We start from the raw sequence: 25,350 nt of genomic DNA, 5'->3' as shown, positions 1-25,350 counted from the left end.
AAAGAATAAGCAAAATATTAAAATACTGCATAAATCACAATTTTAGATAACAGTCCAATGTATGCAGGAAGGGGGTGTGTGTGTGTGTGTGTGTGTGTGTGTGTGTGTGTGTGTGTGTGTGTGTGTGTGTGTGTGTGTGTGTGTGGAGGGGGGGTACTGCGCCCAACAACCTTTTTGTCCTTTAGAATGACTGTCTGTGCTGACTTTCCGTGCAGTGCCTCCTCGGCCTTTTTTTTTTTTTCCCCCAGAGTTCCCGCGGTGGGAGAGAGGATCTAGGCTCCTCGTGACCTTTTCTGCTTTCAAACCAAAAGCTTGATTATACGCCTGCACTCTGGCTCCATATTAACAAGATCTTACACATGACATACTAATTCGCCCAAAAAAAAGAAAAGAAAAAAAGGCCAGGTCACAGTGACGAAAGCGGAACACACTTGGCGTTTGGGCTTCCTTCGCTCGACAACAAAAAAAACCATTCGGATGCCACGATGGGATTGGTCCAAAAACTGAGTGGGCCAGTCACGTCACACGCTGTCGTGCCTCTTTGTTGATTTGAAATGGTTCTGGTTAATTTTTTTATGTTAATTTTTTATTTTGTGGCGCATGCCGACAAAAACACAACCACCACCACTGCGATGTTGAAGACAGTTTGAAAATGTAAATGATGTCACTGCAAAATGCTTATTTTCCATGGAAAGTTAATGATATAGTGAAGCTGATGTATTCTGAACATTAAAGAGGAGAAACTAGGTCCATACGTCAAAACAATTAAAAGAACACACTTTAAAGTACAAACTGAAATATTTAACACGTTAAACTGGTCAATTTTTCATTAACTGATGTGACGTAAGTGTTCAGGAATTAAATGAACAATCCAGAATTAGAGTTGCTTATAAATCCCAGATCCCTTTGTCTATTTTTTTAATATATGTTTTAATTTATTTTTGCATTTAACCCAAAAATATTTAAAAGGTCAACAGAAAACAAGACGACACAAAATCTCTTCTGTTGCTGAATCTGTGTTGTACAAATGTCAGAAAACGCTCGTGTATACCAACAGGCACATGCCCTCATGAATTCATGCATATGAGCTCTGTCTTCTCTGTCTTTCACACACACACACACAAACACACACACTTACATATGGGCACACAACCATTGTTTCTTATAGTCTAACCGTCGACAAAACAGTATCCTACTTCCATGTTACAAACTACAGCATGTAGTCTGCTGCCATTTCAACAGCAGCATACACTGGAGAAATTGAACACACACACACACACACACACACTACTGTATTTCACAGGTGAACATGTGTTTAAGTCCATGTACCCGCCTATGTGTGTGTGTGTGTGTGTGTGTGTGTGTGTGTGTGTGTGTATGTATAAATGGATTATTTCAGGCGCTTTAAAATCATCTAAGAAATTCAGAAAATATATGACAGAAAACTCTTAATTAAAAATATCTTAAATAGCTAAAATTACACATTGTAAATACGACACACTTTTCAAAATTCATGCAGGCCATGAAGTTCCACAGCGCTATTAAAATCCCCTCAGGTAAATGCAAACACAAATAAAAGCTGTACACAATTTCATCAAAAGCTGAAATGTGTGTAAAGCGCGCTGCACACTTTCCTCAGAGCAAAGAAAACAGTTCTGTTTAGTTAAAACAGAAAGTTGCTCTTTTGCAGCACTGCCACAATGCACACTTATCAATACTGCTGGCTGATATCTAAGTCTGACAATTTATTTACACACACCTGCAAATAAATGTGTGTGACAAGTGCACTTTTTTTTTTTAAATATGAAGAATGTATATGAATATGAAGTAAACTTTGTTTTATATATATATATATATATATATATATATATATATATATATATATATTAGTAATGCAATTCAAAAGCATTTTGGCCTTTTACACCAGTCTGGTGGTGCACCTTCATTCTTTCTGGCCTATAATTTTGAATTACTAAAGCTTAGGAGAGTCTCAACATTTAGCCAAAGTGATGCACACACATTTCTTGAGTAGGGGGCTGAATAACGGGATGCAATAACATCAAGCAGTTAACTCAATTTTTCTACAACTTTGCTTTGCAAGCGCTGAAACTTTTCGGCGAGAAGCAAACCGTTGGTTTGGGATTGGAAATCATCTCCTCTGAAAAAAACTAACAATAAAAAAAACACACACACACAGCGGAGGGAGACCGGAGCGTATGGACCGTGACAAGGCAACACATGGGTGTCGATAGTTGAGCGCTGCTGAATCAGCTCCAGTGTGGTCACTATCACAGCGATATTCTGCGAAGTCTAATAAGCCCGGAGACGCGCCGTGGCGGCTGCAGCACACCGGAGAGAGGGAAGGAAATAAAAAGAAACTTACGTTTGATCTGCCTGGGGTTGCTCTGCTTCCTTCGGGACATGCCTGCTGTGCGGCTGGTCAGTGAATCCAGGTGTAGTGCTGACAGATCGATAGGTTTTGGTTCATCCAAGCAGCCGGTTTGGATTTTTTTTCTTTTTGTCTGATGGAAATTCAGAAAGAAAAAAAAGAAGAAGAAGAAGAAGCAGAAGGGGGGCACCAGTACTTTTTACGCACAAGTCTATCGTTCCGTCTGTCTTTCCTTTATCTTTCTCGTCTCTCTGGCTCTGGCTTTCTCTCTCTCTCTCTCACACACACACACCCTCCCTCTCTCTCTCTCTCGCTCCCCCCCCTCTCTCTCTCTCTCTCTCTTTCTCAGCACCGTTCTCCGTGATGAGGCTGCGCTTCGCCGCGATCCGCACGGACTGACTGGGGAGGTGAAAGCGTGTTCGCGCTTTTGTTTGAAGATAAGGTTTGTTCCTCCCCGGGTACCGTAGCCGCGGCTTCGTGAACTTCACTTGATCCACAATTACTTTAACTTCCCCTTATTAATTAGCGTCACCGTTAATTAGCGCCCTGCTTTTTGTTTTGGTTTTTTAAGGGGGTAAATAAAAATCAGAGATGGAGACAAGCGGGGCTCCGGTCCCCTCCACAGTGTGGCTTTACAGGTTCAAATATAAGCAAAACACTAATAATTTGATTCAGACAAACACAATTTTTACCGCTTTATCTGAAGGAGGACATTTCTGTTACTTACCGCTTTACACGAGCTTTATTTAAGTGCCCTTTATCCTTTTTTTTTTTACATTTCTTTTGGTCATCTTAAAGACTGACACTCTAAAGATTATTTTTAGGGGAGAGCCATGCATTTATAATTTAATAATGAGCCTGAAACACACCAGGATTAACTCCGACTCAGTTTGGCCGCTCATTCTCCCATGATGCACTTGGATGCTCTGACCTTAATATGTTGACCTTTTGGCCAAGAGTTTAAAGAAGTTACATACAGTGCAGTTTTTGTTTGTTTGGGTTTTTAAACACACTTATATTTGTTATCAAAATTGCTAAACAACATATGAAGTGCTCGTGGTGAATTACTTAAAAAAATATAAGCAACTTTTTTCAATTATTTTTTTTCTTTTCTTTTTTTTATTGTAAATATATTCAAATGGACTCTGGAACAGAGCTCCCCCACTGATAAATAAACAGTTGATAAACTGTCAGTCAGAATGTGAGCGGCTTCTCATGCCTACAATTACTCTACCTGTTTGAGAGAAGAAGAAAAAAAAATATATATATATATATATTTTCTGAATATTTAAAAAGAGCGAGACAGACAGAAAAGGGAAGAGCCTTGAAATCATTCCGATTTTGACTGCCATGTTCTGAATAGTTGCCCAAACTGGAAATCACTCTCTTCAATTAGCCAGTTGGACTGCCAAGGAAGACAAGCAAGTGGCCTGTGAAATTATCTTGTAACCCAATTCCACAACTTTGGAATGGAGTCTGAAACTACAGAATAATTTATGTGGCAGACGGGTCAGCGGTGGTTCACCTTGAGAAGAGCATCTGTCTCGCGAGCCTCTGTGATTTGTCTCTTCCTCCTTTGGTGGCTAAAGTTTTTTTTCTTTTCTTTAATTTACCCCCCTTCTTTCTGTCTTCCTTATATGTGGCGTTGGTCATGATCCAAACGCAGTGATGTCACGGGACAGTGCTAGTCACAAACAGGGAATCTTTATCCCAGCTTTGTAACACTGTACACACTCCGATAGTCTCTCTTAAAATTCTCATCTTTTCAAAACAAAGACCGAGTGTTAAACAGATAAACAAGCAGCCATTATTTTTTATGTCAAACACGTTTAAAGACACACAATAAACTCACAAGTAAAATCCCACTGAAACCTTTTACAAGATTAAAAATGAAGCAGTCGCCCCCCATCCACACACACACTCTCTCTCACACACACACTCTGTAAAATTACCATGTTAAACATCCATAAATAGCGTTTACAGGCCATATTAGGAACCCAGCACCAAAATCAATAATGATTTGTGGTAAGTGCAACAACACAGTGAGACAGGAGAGTCAAATTGCCAGCTGAAGATTAATTTAACGCTACTCCTAAATCCTCTGAGACTGGAGCTTGGTTCTTCTGTGCTGTTTCTGAGCCCCAGTGGCTTGTTTGAAGCAGACTTTGATTGACAGGTACAAATCTGCGAGAGGAAGAGAAAGCTTTTTTTTTTTTCCTCGCTGCTCAGACCAGATGGTTGTGATAATTAACATGATACTGTTTCCATCGCAAGGGAAATAACTGACACAAGGTTGGTCATATTAATAGGTTAAGGTATACTGTAGGCTGTGGAGATGCAGTGCAGTGCACTCACATAATCAGATTACGGGGGGAAAGGTTGATTTAATGTGCTAAATCATTTGATTAAAACTGCCAAGTCACATTTGGGGGATGCCATTCAGTGTCAGGGGCAGTGGAGGTGGGCTTTCTGGTGGTTTCATCATGTTCATTAAAAAAAAAAGGAAAAAGAATAATTACATTTTAGCATGTCTAGTACCTGCAAGCTTAAAAAATTGTTTTTAGGTAACAATTAAAAAAATGTTAGGTTAGCAGTGAGTGTTATTGGAAGTTATTGGCAGAACTGTCACAAGCCATCCCTGGCATTTTATTTTAAACCCAAGTAAATGTGTATCTACAAGCATGCTGCTGTTTCCCAAAAAAAGAAAAGAAAAAAATCACACTTCAAAGCCTTTAAAAAGTGAGAAGTTGAATAGTGATATATATATGGTTAATTACAAAAATACAACTATCTTGTCACCATAAAGGATCACCATAAGTAAAGTAGGTTTCTAATCTTCAAATGAAGAAACTCTGACATGAGTAAGTTCAGGGCTACCCCACTCAAAAAACAAGTGTGACCACCTTCCTGCAAAAGCAAACGTCCAAAAATGCATAAAGGTGACCCCTTACTGAACCTCCCACCCCTTTTAATTTTCATACACTCCCTAAACGCATGTGACTGCATCATAACACAGCTACAAAACAGCAGTTAAGTTTTAGGTGATATCAGAGTTCAGTAACATGACGAGGTGCTTGAAGTTGTTTAATAAATAATCATAAAATCAATGTTATCTGCGTATTGTGTTAATTTTATGACGGCCTTCAATGGAGTTATTGCCTCAATAACAGCTGCAGTCTTATACTGTTTAAGTGAGCTGCTCTAGTAACTGAGTAATATCACAGGGAGTCTGGCATGACAAATTACTAGGTTGATTTCTTTATGGGATCACACATGTCCGGTGGCAGTGGGAGTGACAGCCATCGTGCGGATAGGAACCTGCTCCTTAAAGAGCGAGCCTCAGCAGCTCAACTTGGACATCGGTGTTATGAGTTTGCTGCGGTGTCACCCTCTGGCTGTTGGGGATTGGTTTGTCTCGCGAGGAAGTGAGCTCTGTGTATGTGTATGTGTGTGCGGTTTTAGAATGATGTGGGATGGAGGGTTGGTTTGGCATGTACATAATAACTGTTTATGTCCTTGATTTATAGATATGCTTTATAAGAGAGGCGGCAGGGAGAAGAATGAGCTGTTCAGGACCAAATGAAGGCAGTTTTCATATTGTTTTTGCACAATATTCCAGAACAGCTTTTCACTACAGCTTTTCCTTGCTTTCCTTTTTCCTTAAAATGACCTGGCATGCAGCTCTGCAACGCTGACATCTACCCTCTAGACAACTTTAATGTGCCAGTATCACAGTATAAATCTAACAGCTGTTTTCTGTTGCACTTTCACTACAGTGTGAGTGCAGTAGTGAAGCACAGCATGAGCTGCAGGTGAAAGTGCATGTGGACGTACTGTGATACTGCCTCATTTCCAGTTCTTTTGGACACTTCTTTAGTAACTATGACCTTTTCATCATGTATTCCATCATTTTAGTGGATTTGTCAAAGCATGTGACGAATAAAAGTCAAAACGAACTTTGATTGTTTAGCAGTGTGTGGCTGGGTTAGCAAAAGCTCATCTCATCGCTTTGTCCTCTTTTCAAAGCAGCGGGATTCTCTAAAGCTTCTTGTTTATCACAGCGATACACACTGAAGTGATGTTTAAATGTTAGCCGGTGCATATAATAACTGTCTAGACAGTATCGTGCATCTGGTTTGCAGTTCAAGACCAGTGTTGTTGGATCATCGCAGCTAAGTGCTGGCAACCTCAAATCAGCTGTGTATTTGCTGACACTTCCCATTCCCCCCGCGACAGATGACTTCAATCACTCACTCGTGCTGTGAGACGGAGTCAGCCTGTTCTGAACGGGCGCTGCTCGAGCTGTGATACTGGGTTGTTGTTGTTGTTGTCTTTCCTGAGTAAGATGTTGGTGCTGATGCAGGTTTGTGGCTGAATGCTCCAGCTCTCCAACCACCCCCACCGCCACCACCAGCCCACCTCACCCCACCCCACATCTATCCAGCCAGCAGCTCCAGCAGCAGTGAGCAAACAGATGTCTGAGAGAGTGCCCACTCCGCTGGCCGAGCTGCCAAAACCACCCGCAGCCCTGGAGGCCTTTGCGCCAACACTTTCCAGGGAGGCTTCACTCTTCTTACCTCTATCCAGTGCCCCCCCTTCCCCCTTTATCATCTTTCGTTAACCGAGGGAGATATGCTGTAATGTACAGTGTGCTTTGAAACGGAGCAGCAAACAAATACAAAACAACAACGACAAAAAGACGGAAGCTTCAGAAAGAAAAAAAGAGTGAAAGAGGGGGAAAAAAACAGCAATCAAAATGCCACACAACCCTAAAGCATTTTTAGAGTACACCAAAACATGCAAGTCTAGAGAAGTGATGAAAATACTAAAGAGGGCGGGATGAACAAACTTTGCTCCTCCCATTGGGAGTGTGTAAATCTGTAAATAAAAGGGTTTTTTTTGTAAAAGAGGAGGAGGACAAGGAGAAGGAGGAGGGGAGAGAACCACAGGGCAGCATATTCTTCCTGCTAATCTCAGTGTCTTTTTTTATGTGGTCAAAAGCTGAGATCGTGACACCTCCAGGGGATAACCGGCAAGTCTTTTTATGGATTAAAATCATAAATATCCCTTCTTGTTTAAAGGAGGTTCACTTCTAAAAATATATAAATAATAATAATAGGGTTGCATTATTAAGAGAGTAGGAAAAGTGATCTGACATTAGAAGGAAAGCAGCCTGTGGAATGAATCAATGAGGGAATGAATGAATGAGACTCTCACATCAACCCAAAATGACCGTTAATAATCTCTTACGATATCCATGAGAAGTTATAGTGTCTCATTTTCTACTGCAAAATTGTATTTTTAAAATGATCTTCATAAATATATATTATCCAAATTAAACACGAGGGGAAACCGATTCAAGGTCACTGGAAATACGTTTAAGTCTGAAAGTTTGAATCAAATTTACTCTGAAGTAATATTTTTCAAATTTTTAGACACAAAAAGACTTAAAAATAAATTTTTAATAACAAACCTGTTATTCCAGCAAACTAGATCAAGTATTTTCTTCTTCTTGGCCAAATAAATAATAATAAATAAAGGCAAAAAATTTCCACAGTCACGTCTTGAGGAACTTCTTTTCTGGAGCCACATTCATAAACCTGTGACACACACACGTACTGTATGATACTGGAGAAATTAGAGAGAAAACTAATAAATCATGCCCAGGTTACACACATCTAAATTTAACAGCCGCTGTCATTTTTGATCATCTGTGTGCCAGAGCATTTCAGGACTTCCCTTTGAGTCGTTTCATGAAAAATGACCCTCTCTTAAATACCCACATCCCCGACTTTCCCCTCAGCTCACACATTTATTTCTTCTCTTGAATATTTTTAAATCCGTCGACCTCGGTGTCCAGAGGAAGCGCACCAGCTCTCAGCTGTACAGCTGAAAAGTCTTCAGCTCCTAGATCAGACAGGGGCTGAAGACTTGTATTTTCATTTTCAGCTGAATCTAAAAAAAAGGCCATTCATGAGTGTGTGCTGATGTTTAAAAGTCCATCATAGTATTCTTTAATATTAGAGGAAACCAGGGGCGTAAACATCTTCCCTAGTGCTTGCATCAGTCAATATGTGCTCTACGTTATAGTTCACTGTAGTGATTTTGTCCATGCTTCAATACAGCATCGTTTGTAAGGCAGAGGTTTGTACACCAAAACGTCCAAATGACAAATTTCCTGCTTCACACGCGAGCCCCTCATGTGTTTTGACATCTTGTGATTTAGCGTTATTCATTTTTATGAGGTCAAGTAAATTATATTTGATGTGTGTAGTCGACCCCCTCCACCCCCTCCATATATGCACAAGTAACTGAAGACTCACAGCTGAACGCAGCACTATAATACAGTCTGTTGATGTATTTTATAAGTGTGTCTGCTGGTTTATTACATATGCAGAGGCATCAGTGCACAGCAAAACGGGGGGGGGGGGGGGGGGGGGGGGGGGGGAAATGCATCAGTATACTCACAGAAAGGCAGGCCGTAGACAGCTCAGGAAATAAATCTACATCTGCCAGGCTCCATGCAAACAGCAGAGCCACCCTTAATGGTGAAACCATCGATGAAAAAAACAGATAAAAATATTAAATATTCAGACATTCCTTTCAGGCAGTATCAAAAGCGTCCAGATGTGGGAAGCTGAAGTTGTTATCATGAAGCCAACGACAGGCATTGAAAGGAATTCCTCTGAATTTTCAACCATATAAAAGTATTTTATGGCATGCAAATAAATGGTAATTTTTTTTGACTATGGAGGGGGAAAAAACATGCCAATAAACCCTATCATTTGGGACTATAACTCCACAAACAGGAGACACTTTCAATTTGCTTTGCCTGTCTCCCCGCGTTAGATGCTTGCGATTGCCGCGAAATTAATCCATTTAACAATCTGTGGCTTAAATTTGAGGATTTCCAGTTTTTTTAGAATATCAATAAGTTCCAATTGAAGAGAGGATTCTTTTGCAATTCAGGCATGTGCGGGCGATAACGGCAGAGTTGGCATGAAGAGAGGCAAAGATGGATTAATTATGCAGAAAACATGGAAATTCTGCTTATCATCGCTTAGCAAAGGAGCCCAGCTCACATAATCAGAAAACGAGGATGAAGAAAAAAAAAATAACAATGCAATGGCACCTTCCAGCCCATCATCTTACAAGTTAGATTTTTCCTGTAATTAAAAAGTAACATACAATTAAATTCATATCTCATATACAGACTATGAGTGGGTGTATACGAGTATTAAATAATTGCATTGGGATATAAGTAGTGAAGTTAAAAAAAAGGGGAAGGAAAAAGAATATTTTAAAAAATCTTGTTTCACTGGGGGATGGCTCCCCTGGGTTGGATTGAACTACTTAGAAACTGCAAACTTAAATTATCTCTGGAAAGCAAACAAAGACAAAGGCTAAAGAGGGAAGACAGAAACTGCTGTGTATTTACTCACTTGTGTGGTTTTTTTTGAGACATGCTCTCGGTGCATTTTGCAAACAAGAATAATAATGTCTAAAGGCAGTTCTGGCAAATCCCCTCTGAGGATGCATGATATGGAAAGATATATGCTGCATTTTTGTTTCTCATTTCATGTCGTCTCCAGATTTCGCCATCGAGCGTTTCGGGATGTCGAGGAGCTGTGTTCAGCCTGCCAGCCTCTGTGAGAAGCAGCTAATGTGTGCTGAGCTTAGGCTCACATTTTCTCTTATTTCTTAAAGATTAAACTGTTAATGTCGTACGGTGGTTACAAACAGATGAGAGGCTTAAAACCTTCTTTTCTGGGACACCTCTGATTTTAAGGAAAGCATGAAGGTTAAAGGTTAATGGTGTAGCACATCAGGGTGGGCAGACTGGCAGCTGCCGTTGTCCCTCACATGACCGATCTTATCCGATCTAAGATTCCACCAGTGAGTGTTACATGCTCTTTTAGCTCGTTTCTCATGTTGCATTTGATATAAAAACGCATCTCATCTCATAAGATGGCATAAGAGCGCTGAAAATCCTACTTGACACATTCTTCAGACGTGCCTGCTTTATTTTCAGGTCAGTGCGATGCCAGAAGTTAGATCTCAGAAGTAAGTAAGTATATAAAACGATTCAGGCTCACGCCAGCCTTTGTTCAATAATTGTTCTGTCAAGGGCTTTTAGTAAAATCATAAACTCCAGCTCCTGCAGCATCTCGCCCCATCATGACTTTTTCGGCTGATCCCGAGAAGCCAATCCCTTGAAACTTCTCGAATCGGGCTTTTATTTTTCTTTATCCGAGATAGCTTTCCAGTTCACTTGCAGATTGCGGCAGCCTTTCAGATGGCACACCTGTTGCTTGAGCCTTGATTTCGCTTTTTGATCAGAGGGCCCTTTGACAAAAGCGGGAAAGAAGAGGCTGAAGAAGAGGGAGAGGCAAGAGAAAAGATCCTTATCGAATGCTCTCCACCGGACAATGAATTTTCCCCCACCATTCAAATGTATCTCCAGAATGCTTGAGTGATTCATTACAGCAGATTCTGTAGTGTGACAATGGACCTCAGAAATGAGTGATGCTATCTTTTTGCTGATTTCATTTCCCTGATCCTCCTTATCCCTCTGGCCTGTGTACCTCTATTAATTAGAAAGTAGGGATTTCCACTCATCAACTGATGGGTTTCATGCTCCGCTCTGTCACAAATCTCCTGTCCACGCTATCTCTCTCCTTCCAACCCATGGCTGCCTTGGAATGTACATACTCCAGCTCAGGCTTCAATCTCAGCAGCAAGTCAGGGTGGCTTTGGCGATTCATAAATATTTATAAACCGATTAAGAACGAATAATAAAGTTATAAGACAGTGGTTGGTTACCCTTGAACAGTACAACGGATGACTTCCTTAGAAGGGGAAATGTGATCAAACGTGCCGGAAACGGTTCTCTCTCGCTATCTTGAGTGCAGAAACCATGTGTTTGTTATTGTATTTCTCACTCGAGCAACCTCATAAAGCAATTAGCAATGTGAAATTTATAATGATTAGCTGCCCAGTGATCAGAATGCTTCTAAATATGCAAAGCGCAGCAGTATTGAGCAGTTAAAGCAAAGCAGAATTAAGATGACAGACAAGGACATTTTAACCCCTGTGCTTTGTTGACAGTGACCTCATTGTTTGTGGGATAATTACAATTGAAAAATTAGGGGTATGTTTCCTGCAAGATATAGGAACACACTGAACTGCACGGTAATGCTACAGTTTGCAACAAAAACAAAGGTCATGGAAGTGAGCATAAATCATTGTTGTTAAATCAGGTAGACTTTCTATATTTTACAGGCTCTGCTGGATCAAGCATGTGTTGCTTTTACTGTCCTACAACAAGTGCCTGAATTTAACTTTTTGACTCACTGGCCAAGGGGTCTTGTAGATGAAAAAGTTTACCAGCCATGCAAATATTTAACCAGCTAAACTGATGAGTAGGCTCTCTGTGGTGTGTACACTTTAATTTGAGTACATGAAATAAAACACAATTAAAGTCGAAGCTCAAAAATTTAAGCTAAATATTTTCAAAATTGTTTGAAGGCTAACTGATTTAAACCTGAATGCATGAATTCCTGATCTGAAAATTGTAAATGTGCAGAATAATAAAACATAAAATATAAAGGTTTCATACACATTAAATGTTTTTGATCATTTTAAATTAACTTATCCCTGCTCTTCATACTCCGCGGGTCTTAATCAAAGGACAAAAGCAGGTTGTGAATGACACCAAAATGCAGTAGAGACTTTAAGCATACATTTTTTTCACATAACTATTTCAGTACAAACATTTACCTGCCAGTGCATATCCTCACCTTCATGCATCCAATGGGGAATCTATCTCCATTTGCTAATTTTGGACCCTCCAAGTTACAACCCTTCCTGAGTTTGGACAGCGTGACCTGGAGAGGCCTAACTCCCTGTTATACCTCTAAGGAACAAACTCTTACTGAAAACAGAAATCAACCCTGGCATACTTCTAAACCTGCAGGGGAATGGTGCTGTTTTGCTTTTTTGTTTTTTAAAAAAACATCACAAGATTAGGAACAGTTTTAGCAAAACAGTGTTTTCTGAGCTGTTTAATATAAGAATGTCTCCAGAATCCCAAATAGAAAATTAGAGGTGATTCACGGCAGCCTTATTGGTTTTAACACTGTGTTGGTTATTATAACAGAGATGTGTGTCTCAGCGGTGGCTGTTATCTAGAATTATAGGAAACATACCCCAGTGTATGATACACATTCCATTTAAGCTTGTCAGTCTTAAATGGTTAATTGGGATTTTGAAAATGTGACAAATCTCATGACAGTGGTCATCTCTTATTATAAAACACCTGATAAAATAAAAGCAGCAGTCGCGAGAGAAGAAAAATAAAAAAAGTTTGAACCTGAAAACTATAAAGGCTTTTTACCATCAAAGCGAAAGACACATTGCATAGCTCTCAAAGTACCTTTTGCTAAGGTTTTTAGGGACAGTCTGACTCTTGAAAGTGCCATTAATTATTAATGATACCCAGCACAGCTGAAATGGCCAATTTCCCTGTTGTCTCTATGACTAGGAGGGTGCTTGAGGGCGAAGACCTGCAATTAGCTGTTATATGTGGGTGGCCATTCTAGACAGCATCAAGTCTTGTTAGTAGCATGACTGCAGAGGAAAGGAGAATGAACCCCAAGACTAATTATCCTTTCCCTCTCCCTTAAATATGAAGACATTAAAGTTGATTAGTCTTTCTAATTAGGTTATGCTTTTTGATACCACTTGTGTTTTTTGCTTCTGGCTTTTAAGTATGATAATCTCTTTATTTTTTTTATTTTTTTTGCATACTTGCCTGTAAAGTTATTCTATTGTACTGGCATCATAAAAGTAGGTGCACATATGAGACATGTCTATTCTCTCTTGTCTTCCTACCAGTCTGTTTATCTAAGTAATAAACTATTTTGTTGGAAAGAAAAATCTGCTTTTTAGGTTTATTTCCGCATGCAAAGTGTATGCCACGTCTCTCTGGAACAAAGGAACAGTGGGTCGACTTGTACATGCATCGTGTACGCTGAGAAATGAAACCACAAGAACCACTTAACCCAAGATGGTGCTTTCAAATAAGAGCTAAATCTGATATGCCCACTCCTCCCCGCCTTTTGCTACAGCACACAAGGACATGACTGGGCAGAAAAAGGAGAGTCCTCATCTGTAAGATTAGGTTTGGCAACTCTACGCCTCTCCTCTGGATGTCAGATCAGCAGAGTAAATTATATTGAGATCCTCTCAGAGATGACAGATGAAATCTGTCTCTTTGGGCTTGACGTGGAGCTGCAGGTGATACATGATATGTGATAAGGCGATGATGTCACGGCCGCAGGTGGCTCCCTCTTCCCTTCTCCCTCCCCCCGCCTCCTCCTCCTCCTCCCCCCGCGTCCCTTCTACTTGTGTGTAAAATGGCAGCACTGTGAGCGGCTCACAGAGAACTTTTATCTCTCCCCATCTGTGTGGTCTCAGGCGCGATGATCTTGGACTCCAGCCATCTCAACCTTCATGCCATTTAAGAAGAAAAAAAAGACGGGGGTGGGGGGGCAACAGGAGGATGGGAATATATAGAGGGGGGAGGCTGTGTGATGCGGCTTTTGAGTTTCAGGGCAAGCAAGCAGCTGTCTGATATGTTTTTGTGTTGCATAAAGCCATACACTGTGTCTAATTTAAACTGAGTTTATGTGTCACTTTGCATTATACCATTCATTACTTTGCAATAATGTTTGGTATTCGGAATATTTTCTTTTGGTTGTAAGTGCATTTGTTTGGCACATTAGTTTGTCAAAATAAAATATATGACATAATGGGAATGAAAACAAAACTAAACCCATAACCTAAAGATTAGTTTGTGGCACATAATATGAAAAAGAGAAAAGTATTGCCCCCTTTTTTCTGACATATCAATACAACCTTTCCATATGACCACCAGTAATCCTTCCATTAGCTTTAGCTAACTATTTGAAATGTTTATTCAATTTATTTAGCCTACATCTAGTTAATTACCTTAAATGTTTACATTTGGCTATTTCAGCTGTTTAACTTGACTGCTGTTTCATGATGAGACAGATATAAGTTGGTTTCTGAAAACAGGCATTTATCACATTTTTTCTTTGCTGTATCCAGCGCCAGAAATATCACAACAGCAACATTTGCAAATTAAAATACTACAAAGGTACACCATATAGTTATCCAGGGAATGACAACAAATGAATTGAACAAACATGAAACATTTCTACAAACAGAAAATTCACTTTGTTGGCAACATAATAAAAGAGTCTCTAGTCTTTAAAGGTTCTTTTTTCAGCAGTGACTTTAGATATATACAAATATATTAGATAGATATAAATAACTCTAAATAGATATAAAAAAGCATGATGCCACATGGAGGACCAGCTGTCCATTTATGTGATAAGTGTCAGTCTGAGACTTACTGTATTTTTACTGTAACAAATAAATATAAGCCTACTATAAATCACATTTAACCCTGCATTACATAAATTCTGTACATGCAATATAAAGTTAAACTGCTGCCACCAGTTACTGAGAGCACTGACCTATAACTCTATTTTGTGATTTCCTCATTTATACAGAGTTGTTAAATTTCGATTTGGTAATGTCAAAGATTGCCGTGCATCTGAGAGATTTATTGGCCAGATATTTACAGACAGAAAAATCTAAATTTGAATGAAAAACAGTTTATTGATGTGAAAGCGTCACCTATGATTTACAGGTCTTGATGAACTACATAAACTGTAACATGATCTGCGCAGACAGTTGATGAAGTCTGAAGTCTGTAAGTGAATTCTCCTGTTTGTCAGTATCAAATAAAGCAATGGTGGTGTTAGGCCACGGCTAATGGACAAGACAGTATTAATGCAATGAATTAATTAAAATGCATGTGTCAGTCAGTAATTTAATAAAAAGGAAATTATTTAGAAAATTATAGAGCATTTAAGTATGATATTAATATCAGACATTAATAATGCAGTAATTGATTAAACTATTATATTGCGTAATATTGAAACTATGTTAACTAGTTAAACAGTTCAACAGTTCTAAACATGTATGTCAGAAGCTCCAAAGTTCGAGAAACAAAGCTTATGGGAGAAATGTTTTTCATGTTTTACATTATGTTGTTTCATTACATTTATAGTTCAGCTGTTCGTGTTGTCTTTTACTAAACTCCATGCTATATTAACAAAGCTGTGACACCAAGAGTGCAGTGGGCTGTGGCCATCTTGATGAAGAAGCCTTTGTCGGTTTAGACATGTGTCTTACCAGTGGTGCACTGTTCTAACTGTGCAGAGGAACATAAACATGAATGATTAAACCATTCAGCCCCAATTGAGCTGTAAGCTGCAAAGACAAATTTTTAGCTGATCTATGTTAGTTCGATTGCGTTAATTAATTGAGATGTCCACATACCACCTAGCAACTCCCCCCCCACTCCAGATGTAAAAGTTTGATTCCCAAACTGGGTAACCCGTGCCCCCCCACCAATAAATAAATAAATCAAACAATATAATTTGAAAAAAATAGTCAAGTTAAGTTCTTAATGGGTTCACTCAGAGCTAGAATACAAGGGAGGCTATTTTCTTGCCAAGCCTTCCTGAACAAACAGGTATGCCTGTAGTTTTTTGATAGGGACATCTTCACACTGCAGACACTGAGTAGAGCTTCAAGGAGTTATCGTTTTGAAATGAGGAAAAGTAAATATATGTTGCTTGTCAATAATTAAGATTGCCTTGCCTTTTGTTTCTATGCAGCAACTATGTATGTTGTTGTCAATGTGCCATTTTGGACTCAGCTGCACTTCAGAGATATAGAGGCTGGGCATGCTGTCTTCCCTGTATTGTGATATTTGAGCTTGGCACTGTTCTTTCATGTTAATGGATAAACAGCGACTAACAGTATATCGACTCTCAGGTTCTGAATGCTTATACATAAAATGCCTTTAATATGGACTATAACATCAAATATTGTTTAAAGGTTACTCCATACAGTAATGCTAGAATTTAATTAAATTCTACGATTGTCTAAGCAATATGAGACAGCAGGGCAGCTCTAAAGCACAACATTTAGCTAAATAGCTTTGAACTACAGATAGTTTACATTAATTAAACTGGATTGAAAGTTGTTTAATCAATTTCAGAGCCCTAAACGGTAACAATCAGCTGCCTGCAGTTCATGTGTGTTTGTGTGCACGTGCACGTGTGACGAGTGTGCACGTGACAGAGTGTGGTCAAAAAGAGATGAAAACGAAAGCATTTGTCTGTTTGCAATGCTACCAGTGGTGCAGGCGTATAGGGTCTCACTAATTAACCTCGACGTTGATAATGTGCTTAATTACTTTATATTGTGATTTAGTTCCTTCCTAGAGGTTATTCTCTCTTTCAGATTGCAGAAATAATCTTACATGCCTCAAAGGTGTTGAGTGGAGAATGCAATGCCCCAGTGAAACGCCGGTGCGAGCCGGCATCTGCGGATAGACTTTGTGATTACCACCACATTGACATCAATGGAAAGCGTTTGACACCTGGCCCAGAGAGAGGGCAGCATCAGGGCTGCAAGAACTTTGATTAAATGGAAAAAAAAAAAAAAAAAGATGACAAGCATAGTCGAGGGGGGAAAACTTGATGTAATTTTGTCTGATCACCACACTGGCCCTGTGTCCTATCAGGCAGAGGACCTCTCATCACCTTTAAATTTCTCTGGGCTCATGAAAAGACCAGACACAGGTTTGATAAAAAATGAAAGAAAAAAAAAAACTATGGCAACACAAAATGGGGTGAAATGAGACTCTGATCCTCTGCCTTTTGATATCTGGTGGAGTCACTATGCAACAATTTACTTAGTAGTACAATTTTAAGTCCTTTGAATTTGGATTCATGCAGACCTGCAGAGAAGAAGGAGGTGAGAGAAGGGATACAGTACGCTGAACTACAGTGTACCAAACTAAAAGTGAAAAATAAAAAGCAAGTATGCAATTTTATATTTTACATCCACTTTCCATAAAGGCTTTACACCTTCCAAAAGGAAACTATTGCCAATAAGGACAAATACAAATTGCAGTAGTGTCGTATTATGATGACAGTGGAGCGGCACTAAATGTAAAGAAAACACGAGTTCATTTCAGTGTGGTTTAATTACGGGAGAGGACATTAAAAATTATCACAGTACTGAAACTGAGGAAAATCTGCTGAATACACCTTCCCTTCGTAATGACATGGGATTGTTCGTAGATAACAGCGCACACCTGCATCTCCTCCTCCCTCCGTGTGCACACACGCACACATTCACACACTGACATATACACACCCGCTCACCTCCCCCTTTTTGTTTGTTTTGTTTTGGGCAGTGAGGATAACACCTGCCTCTTCCCAGTTAATGGTCTTTTTAATTCATGGCTCAAACCCATTTAAAGGCAAACCCTTTCACAATTTGCTTAATTTCTGATGTCATTTCCACCCTATAATTACTGTTCTCTCCCTCATATTTATCAGTCAGTGTACCTGCAATGAAAATATAAGACCTTGACACCACTTTTGCAGAATCAAAATACTATTTAATTTGATGTCTTTGGCCGTCAAACAACATTGTTCGAGGGACGTAATTAGGACAAATTTATCTTCTTTTTTTTTATTTTGGGGATATTGCCAAGACATGTGGGACCTTTATGATAAGAAGGGGGAAGAAAACGTTTGAACACCGCTGCCCAGTATCTCGTGGTTATTGTGAATGGCTTTCTGTAAAATTAATGGTGTGTGTTGGGTGGGGGGTGGTGGGGTGGGGGACTGCAGTGTGGCCATGGTAAAACAGGATGCAGATGTGGTTACAGGGCATCCAGGTAAGGAAGCAGTCATTTCCTAAACACACTGCGGATACAGACCCTGCGCACACATTCACACACACATGCACGGTGTAAATGCAAGAGACAAAATAGGAATTTGGATCATTGTCGTTGTTCCCTCTTTTGTCATTTTTGTATTTTGACCCACTTCACTTTTCCCTCAACACGTAGAATTTATTTTTTTGTAAGGGTTTTTTGGAATATGAGCTCTGTTTGCTTGATGCCTAATGTCACTCTTTTACTGAATCAGAGGAGGGAAAAAAGAGCAACATGAAATGTCCTGTATTGCATGTAACACAATTATTAATCAAGCCTTGACAAAAAGAATTATTATATCCACGACCGTAATGTGAAACCTCTTTACATGCTCCTAACACTTGCACTTGTTTACTTCCCGTGGACTTCGATTGGACTGCACTGATCTATATGCACATGAGGAGGAATATGTGCAAGACAACTGCTCCCAGCAGAGTGAAAAATTACTCTAGGGGGACAAACAGATTTTTGTGAGGTTGTTCTGCTTCTGTGTACAGCCAGATTTCCTGTACACAACCTGCTATATGTTATGTTGTCAAGACTGATATTTTTTTTTCTGCCGCAAAGGAAAATTAATTGCGAAGAGGGCCGAGAATTTGTTTTCATATCGGCTTGGTAGAGCTGAGTGCCAGGATGGAGGAGGACAGCTGTGGGGGAAGGCTGGCCGACCCGCTGCCTTCTGCCTCTCCCATGCCTAGCTGCACAGAGTCTGTGACAAAACAAGCCTCCAGGAATACTGGGCAAACACAGAGCCTCTCAGTGGGATCTGCACTATTTCCTGAGAGTACCACAGCCAAAAAGCTTCACACTTCCTACTGCCTTCTCTTCTTTTTCCTAAATTGAATTGTTGCTTCCATATCACATCAAAGATATGGGAAAGTCATGATCAGAAAATGCCTGTTCAGTCAGCGCCTTGCAAATAGGAGCATCACTCAGGCAAGGAGGTGAAATTGCAAACAAACATGTTCTTTTAAAACGCTTTGGCAACTTGCAACAAGAAATAAGGTCAAGCATGTTGTAAGTGATTCCACCTCTTCTCAATCTCCGTGTGCTCTCACTGTACGAGGCTGTTGAGGCTCAGCCAGGAGAGATGAGTGAGATAGTGGAGGCTGAGGTAGGAACCATTTTCACACTGCCACAATTACAGCAACCGTCATTACATTGCTCACTCTTACTCAAATACAGATAGAAGCCCCAAAAAATTATGCGCAGGCTAGGAGGAGAAAGTGGCTCACTTCTGTTTGCTAAATTAATCGCTTCCTAAATGGCTCCAGGCCAGGCAAAGTTAACATTTGCAGTTTCAAAGGTTTTCAGCGCTTGCAATGAGCCATGAAATTACTGCATGCCGTCGAAAATGGCAGCTGATGAAAAGCCCAAGGAGCAGGTCCCACAGGCAGAGAGAGCTTGGAAGTGAAATCTTAAACACAAAGTCTCATTTCTGATTCGGATCATGGTGAAATTCAGAACCAAAACTCGGAGAATGAGTGAGTCCATGTCCGAAAGCAGGACAAGGTTGTGACAAGACAGATGATGAGCAGCTGTTTGCGGCCCGGCAGGCTTGTCCAGTAGTCCGAGGAGGCAAAGCGGAACGCAAAAGGTTGGGTTGAAGGAGAGTAATGATGATGTTGAGGTGCTCAGCTGCAGCCAAAATGGACTGACCCAAATTAGGTTTGATTAAATCACAGGAGTGACGCTGCAGTTCTGCAGACATCATTAACATCAAAATGATTATGGCGGAACAGTTTGGCTCAGCTGCTAGAACACTTCCATTTGCATACTGACTGAAATAAGCTATAAGCATGTCCAATTACATCTGAAACACAAAAGAGCTACTTCAGAACCCATCGCTTCTCTGCTTTACCTTTGTTACATTTACATCTTTTAGGATTTGCTCACAACACGCCACAGTCTCAAAAATAGGAGACACTTCAGTGGGATAATTTTACCTGAAACAGCCCATGGGACAGGTTTAATAACAGCATTTCCTTCCATATAATGAGATTTAAGTGTAGCGAAAAATAAATATTATCTCATCACTAACACATTATAATCAGATTTGCCAATTTCTTGACTTTTGATTCCACAAATTCCTCTGTAGCTGGGTAAAAACATACCTCTGCTCCTACTGTGCCTGGGATTTCTAGCTTTTTCCTTGCCAGCAAAAAAACCCTCCCCCACATATCAATCTGCAATCATAGAGCCTAGCGGACACTTTGGATTGGAGAAACTTTGACCTATTTTTCAATATTGGAGTGACCAACCAATTTAGGAGCCAATTTGATTTTTTTTCATTAAGCATGTGTGACATGAAATTAGATCCTCAGTTAGTTGATATCTGGAAGAGTTGGAAGATAATCATTTGATGTCCTGTGTGTATCTCCTTAAAGAGTGATAGTCTGCATACTCTCAGGCTAAAAATACTCACCTCAGAATATTTCTTATTTAAGTCAAATCCAAGCACTGGCATGCCAGCTGTAATGTTAAATTAATTTTGTATGATTTGGTTAAAAACAGGGGGGAAACTCTTTGCGAAGACATCACTTATTACCGCTAATAGAATTTTTGAGTATGTTTATCTTGCTGTTCATGTATTAATGACATTTAAATATGTTATGCCTCCACCATGAAACATTAAATACTCTATTGTTGGGTCAAATTTGGAGTGAGAGAGAAGAGGTTGGTGTTTATAAATGAGAGCTTAATTAATTAAAGAATGCATTACATTTTAATGGTGAATTGTTAACACGCGCTGTAGCCTCATTAATATGTGCCCCATGGGGATTTCAGTGCCATCGTTTCACCAGCAACCTGCTGGCTGCAGGTCCTGTGGCTATTTTATGGCGGTGGAGATTGATAGTTGACAAAGCAATTAATCACACGGAGGAGCAACCATCCTCACAGTGGGTGCAGCAGCAGGAGGAAAGCTTGCTTACATTCTTTAACAGCGATGAGCTAATGCTGTATTTTATACAGTTTGAAGTAACTTTGCTAAGATTTGAAACTGATGTTTACATAAGAAAAGCTCTGACTGTTTTAAATCCCTTTTTTTCCTCCGCTTGAATCTACTGAGCAGATCCTCTTGCTATTATTTATAAGGCTTGTTTTGAAGTGAATGTGGGGTTTTTTTGTGCTTACAACATTTAAAATATGTATTCAAAATTCAACAACTTTCCATTGGAGAAGCCACGTTCCAGTTACAACCACCAAAAACACAGTGCCTAGAAAATCTGTTTACAATAAGGTGAGTGTATCTGGCAGAGTACATGTGAAACTGTTTTGTAGCAATGGCACAGATGAGTTTTGATATATTTGATCAAAATAATAGTTTCAGTTGTATTGGCTTTTGTAATCTAGGTAAACTGTGAATCGACACTAAATTGTAAATTTCTAAGGTAATAAATCTGTTGAGTCAAATTATTGGTGATGTGATTCCACTTCATCATAAAATATGTATTTTAAATATATACCCGAATAATTTTGTACCTGCTAGAGCTCTGTTAACAATTGGACTTTTGGAAGCCAAGCGCTGTATTGCTATGTGTTGGAAAAATCAAAAAATATGTGGACTATCTCAATGGCTTAATGGACTGACATCTATACTATCTATGGAGAAAATAACTTATACATTAAGGAATAAAGTGGAGAAATTTTGGGCTATATGGTCAAAATTCTACAACTTTCTGGAGAGCTGCAACATATACACTGTGGACTTAACAGCCTGAAACTCTAACTTGATTTGTATATCTGTCCTTCCCTTTTGTTATGGTTTGCTTTATTTTTGTTTCTATTATTATGTTGTTTCTGTTGTTGTTGTGGTTTTGTTTTTATTTATTTATTTTATTTTTACTTTATTATTTTTTATTTATTTATTTTATTTTATTTTATTTTTTTTGCTCACGGTGCATCATGTAAAACCGGTTAAAACCAATAAATAAATGTTTAAAAAATAAATAAAATTGTAAATTTCTTTAAAAAACAAAAAGATTTTTATCTACTGCCGGATATATTAACACATAATAAAAAGCATGCTAACATTAACAAAATAAACCAGCAGATATTTAATAGCATAATAAACGTTGCTGTGATAGAAACAAAAAAATAATGAAACGGCATGCTTGATTACCCCCATATAACCTTTTTATTTTTCTTCATCTATAATTTCTATTTTAATATCTATAAGATACTTCATATATATTACTATCAAGATGTATATATTGTATACACTGTAAATACCATATATTCTGTATGACTGTGCTGTTTGCACTATGACACCAAGACCATTTCTTGGTTTGTGTACAAACTTGGCAATAAATAATATTATTTCTGATTCTGAAGCGACCAGCACCAAATTCAGTTTACTTCCAATGCACTTGGGCAGAGGCACATTTATAGATAACATTGTGTAATATGAATATACAGCAGTAACATATAAATAAAAACGTTCAGTGCCTATAATAATTGCCATTTGTGCAATTTGTCTAATAGATTCTATAATTTTTCCAAGTCTATCAAAAACAGTTTTGTAAGACAGCCGAATGCTGCGAGGACAACCTCACAGCATGTGCAAACATGTTAACATGAACTTAACAATGCCATGCTGGCTGGCCAAAGGGCTTACTAGTCCCTGTGCCTCTTGAATTGTTTAAAACTTGTCCCTGAACCCGGTTGCTCTGTAGACGCCATTTTCTCTCCTTTCACTCCTAATTACCATAGCCTCTCCAGAAAGTCCTCTGTTGCTCCATCTGTCCCCTCAGCCACTGACAGAGATACTCTAATCACCTCACATAGCAGGGCTCACATGGGAAAAGACTGCACCAACCACCATACTGTCTCAGATATAGAGGCTCCGCTAGATGCCAACACCTCACGGGGGGTAAGCTATAAACACTGGCCGCAGCCTTGTATGGGATATGTTCAGTGATGTGTGCTGAAATGGAACCATTTCATGTTACAGATCTCCCACACAGCCCGACAACACTGATGCCAAATGGGATTTTGTATGAAGTATATGTGACATATGTCGAGTGCATTGACAGTCCATCAGTAGCTTACATCAAAATGACATTCAAGGGATGAATCTCTGTTTTTGGAAGGATGTGGCAAGTTTACATTAAGCTACATACTGACATGAAATATGACTTGTGAGGGAAAACATATTTTAATGTTCAAGACTATCAGAAAAATGGATCAAATTGAGAGAGAGGAAGAGAGAAGAGCGGCTTGTAATTGGAAAAAACTTTATTTTCAACCCTGCATGTGTTCTAAAGCCATGCCTCCACAGATCCATGTATTATTTAATCTTATTCTGCATGCCCTGCAGCTTCATATCTCGCCCTCCTTGTATTTGATTCTGTTATTCTCACCCAGGTTGACACTTCCTGACTTCTCATTTTTGCTTCTCGATGACTTTCATGTGTTCTTTTGTGGGCTGCTGCAAGTTTTTCCAGAACTTCTCCTAAAGCAAAAAAGAGAAACTTTCCGGTTCAGCTAGAAAGCCTTCTCATCTTGGCGGAGGAGCAGCCGAGGCAACTCTCAAATGATGACAGCCATCGTGAAAGGGCAGATAAGCCCGTGTGGCTTTGCCTCTGATTGTATGTTCATCTCATTCTGATCCGGCCGCGATTCTAAGCCCCTGTCTTGCAGTCCTCACTCTCCCAACAGTTGATCTTCTGCATGTCATTGAAATCGTCTTATAGCTGATCCAGGAGACAGGGGGAAAGTGGTTGTTTGTCACCCAACTTCAGTCTTGGCAAGTAACTTCTGCTATGTTCTTTTCTTTTCTTTACAGTGTGACTGACTGGTCAGTTAGACAAAGTGTTTTCTTGTGGTTTCAGTAGAGATTCTGGTTTCAGAATACACAAGCTCCAAAGAAAAACAAACCCTTACACACTCGTTATTTACAAAAGATCACTATGGCTTGCATTCAAGGGCTTCTTTTGGTTTGACATGTCTTTTTTTATTGACCAATGATAATGTGATGGCATCAGCCACACAGGGGTAAATTAGTCCATTTTTCACTTTATTAGTTTGCTTTGCAGTTTTCTTCATTAATCATTTGGTTAAACCTAACACTGGTATTATGAGGCGTGCACATAGTAACATTGTGTGGTTTTTCTAAAATGTTTTGTTATATTAATTATGTTTCTCTTTCTTTGAGTTACCTGGGTTTGGGCGGTGGCTGTTTCCTGTCTGGGCAAAAGGCGTGGCTGAGGACTCTGGGGACAAAATGCCTGCTCAGCAGGACCAACCATGGGCTTACCAGGAGCAGGGGTGTTTTAGGTTTAGTTAGGTTATTCTGTGCTTAGTTAATATTAGTGTGTGTTTTTGTTTTTCCCCCCTATTGTGTTCAAATGGTTTGGCCAAATCATTATAAAAGCTACCCTCGCGTCTTTGTAATTAGGTCAGTTTGTCAGTTAAGTTGTGTCTCACTTTGTTTTGTTTAAGTTTCTGGAAATTACTTTTTGTAGAGTTACAGTATATTTAGTTGACCTGTTTTATGGGCCTGCTAAGTATGGTTTTGAATTTTGTTAATTTTGGACTTTTTGAGGGTTAAAATAAAGAAAACCCTTTTTGAAGATATTTTTTTGCCTGTGTCCTCTTTGCTTTGGCTGCTTGGTCCCTCACAGATAATAACCGACCAAATGTATGATGCTGTTTTAGTGTTAACTTGTTATCCTGGGTCTTGGATGCAGGGTTTGAAGGGTTATTTATTTATTTATTGCTTGCTTATTAGAGATTTTATGTGTGGTTTCTTTGTCAGTTTATGTTCTTAGTTCATTGATTATAGGTTGAGGACTTATTGCTGTTTTGATTTCTCTCTTCATTCAGGTACCTTGTGCTTTCGTTCCTCTCATTTCTGAATTCTTTTTTAATGTGTTTTCAGTTGAAATTCTCACAGATTAAATATTCTAACATGTATTTTGTATCCTTGGTTTCTTACTTTTATTTTGGGGTTGTTATTTGTTCCTTCAGTGTTCCTCTTTGTCTCACCCTCTTGTGGCTCCCTGCTCTTTTAGGTTCAGTCATGTCTTTTATTTCCCTGTTTATTGTTATCCACTTCCCATTT

At 39.2% G+C, this 25,350-nt stretch overlaps 1 protein-coding gene across 1 annotated transcript in view; it reads right to left on the bottom strand.

Moving 5' to 3' along the window:
• Nucleotides 1-2,766, bottom strand: part of zfpm2a (zinc finger protein, FOG family member 2a) — a 119,294-nt gene extending 116,528 nt beyond the window's left edge. The window contains exon 1 of the mRNA XM_080896115.1: nucleotides 2,384-2,766. Within this exon, the coding sequence (XP_080752241.1) occupies nucleotides 2,384-2,423 (40 nt within the window). The 5' untranslated portion in view covers nucleotides 2,424-2,766. The remainder of the gene's footprint in view (nucleotides 1-2,383) is intronic.
• Between the last annotated feature and the right edge of the window lie 22,584 nt (nucleotides 2,767-25,350).

The sequence above is a fragment of the Rhamphochromis sp. 'chilingali' genome (assembly GCF_963969265.1).
Source record: "Rhamphochromis sp. 'chilingali' genome assembly, chromosome: 11".
Classification (NCBI taxonomy): domain Eukaryota; kingdom Metazoa; phylum Chordata; class Actinopteri; order Cichliformes; family Cichlidae; genus Rhamphochromis; species Rhamphochromis sp. 'chilingali'.
The sequence above is the reverse complement of the archived record's forward strand: the minus strand, read 5'-3'. Positions and strand labels throughout refer to the sequence as shown.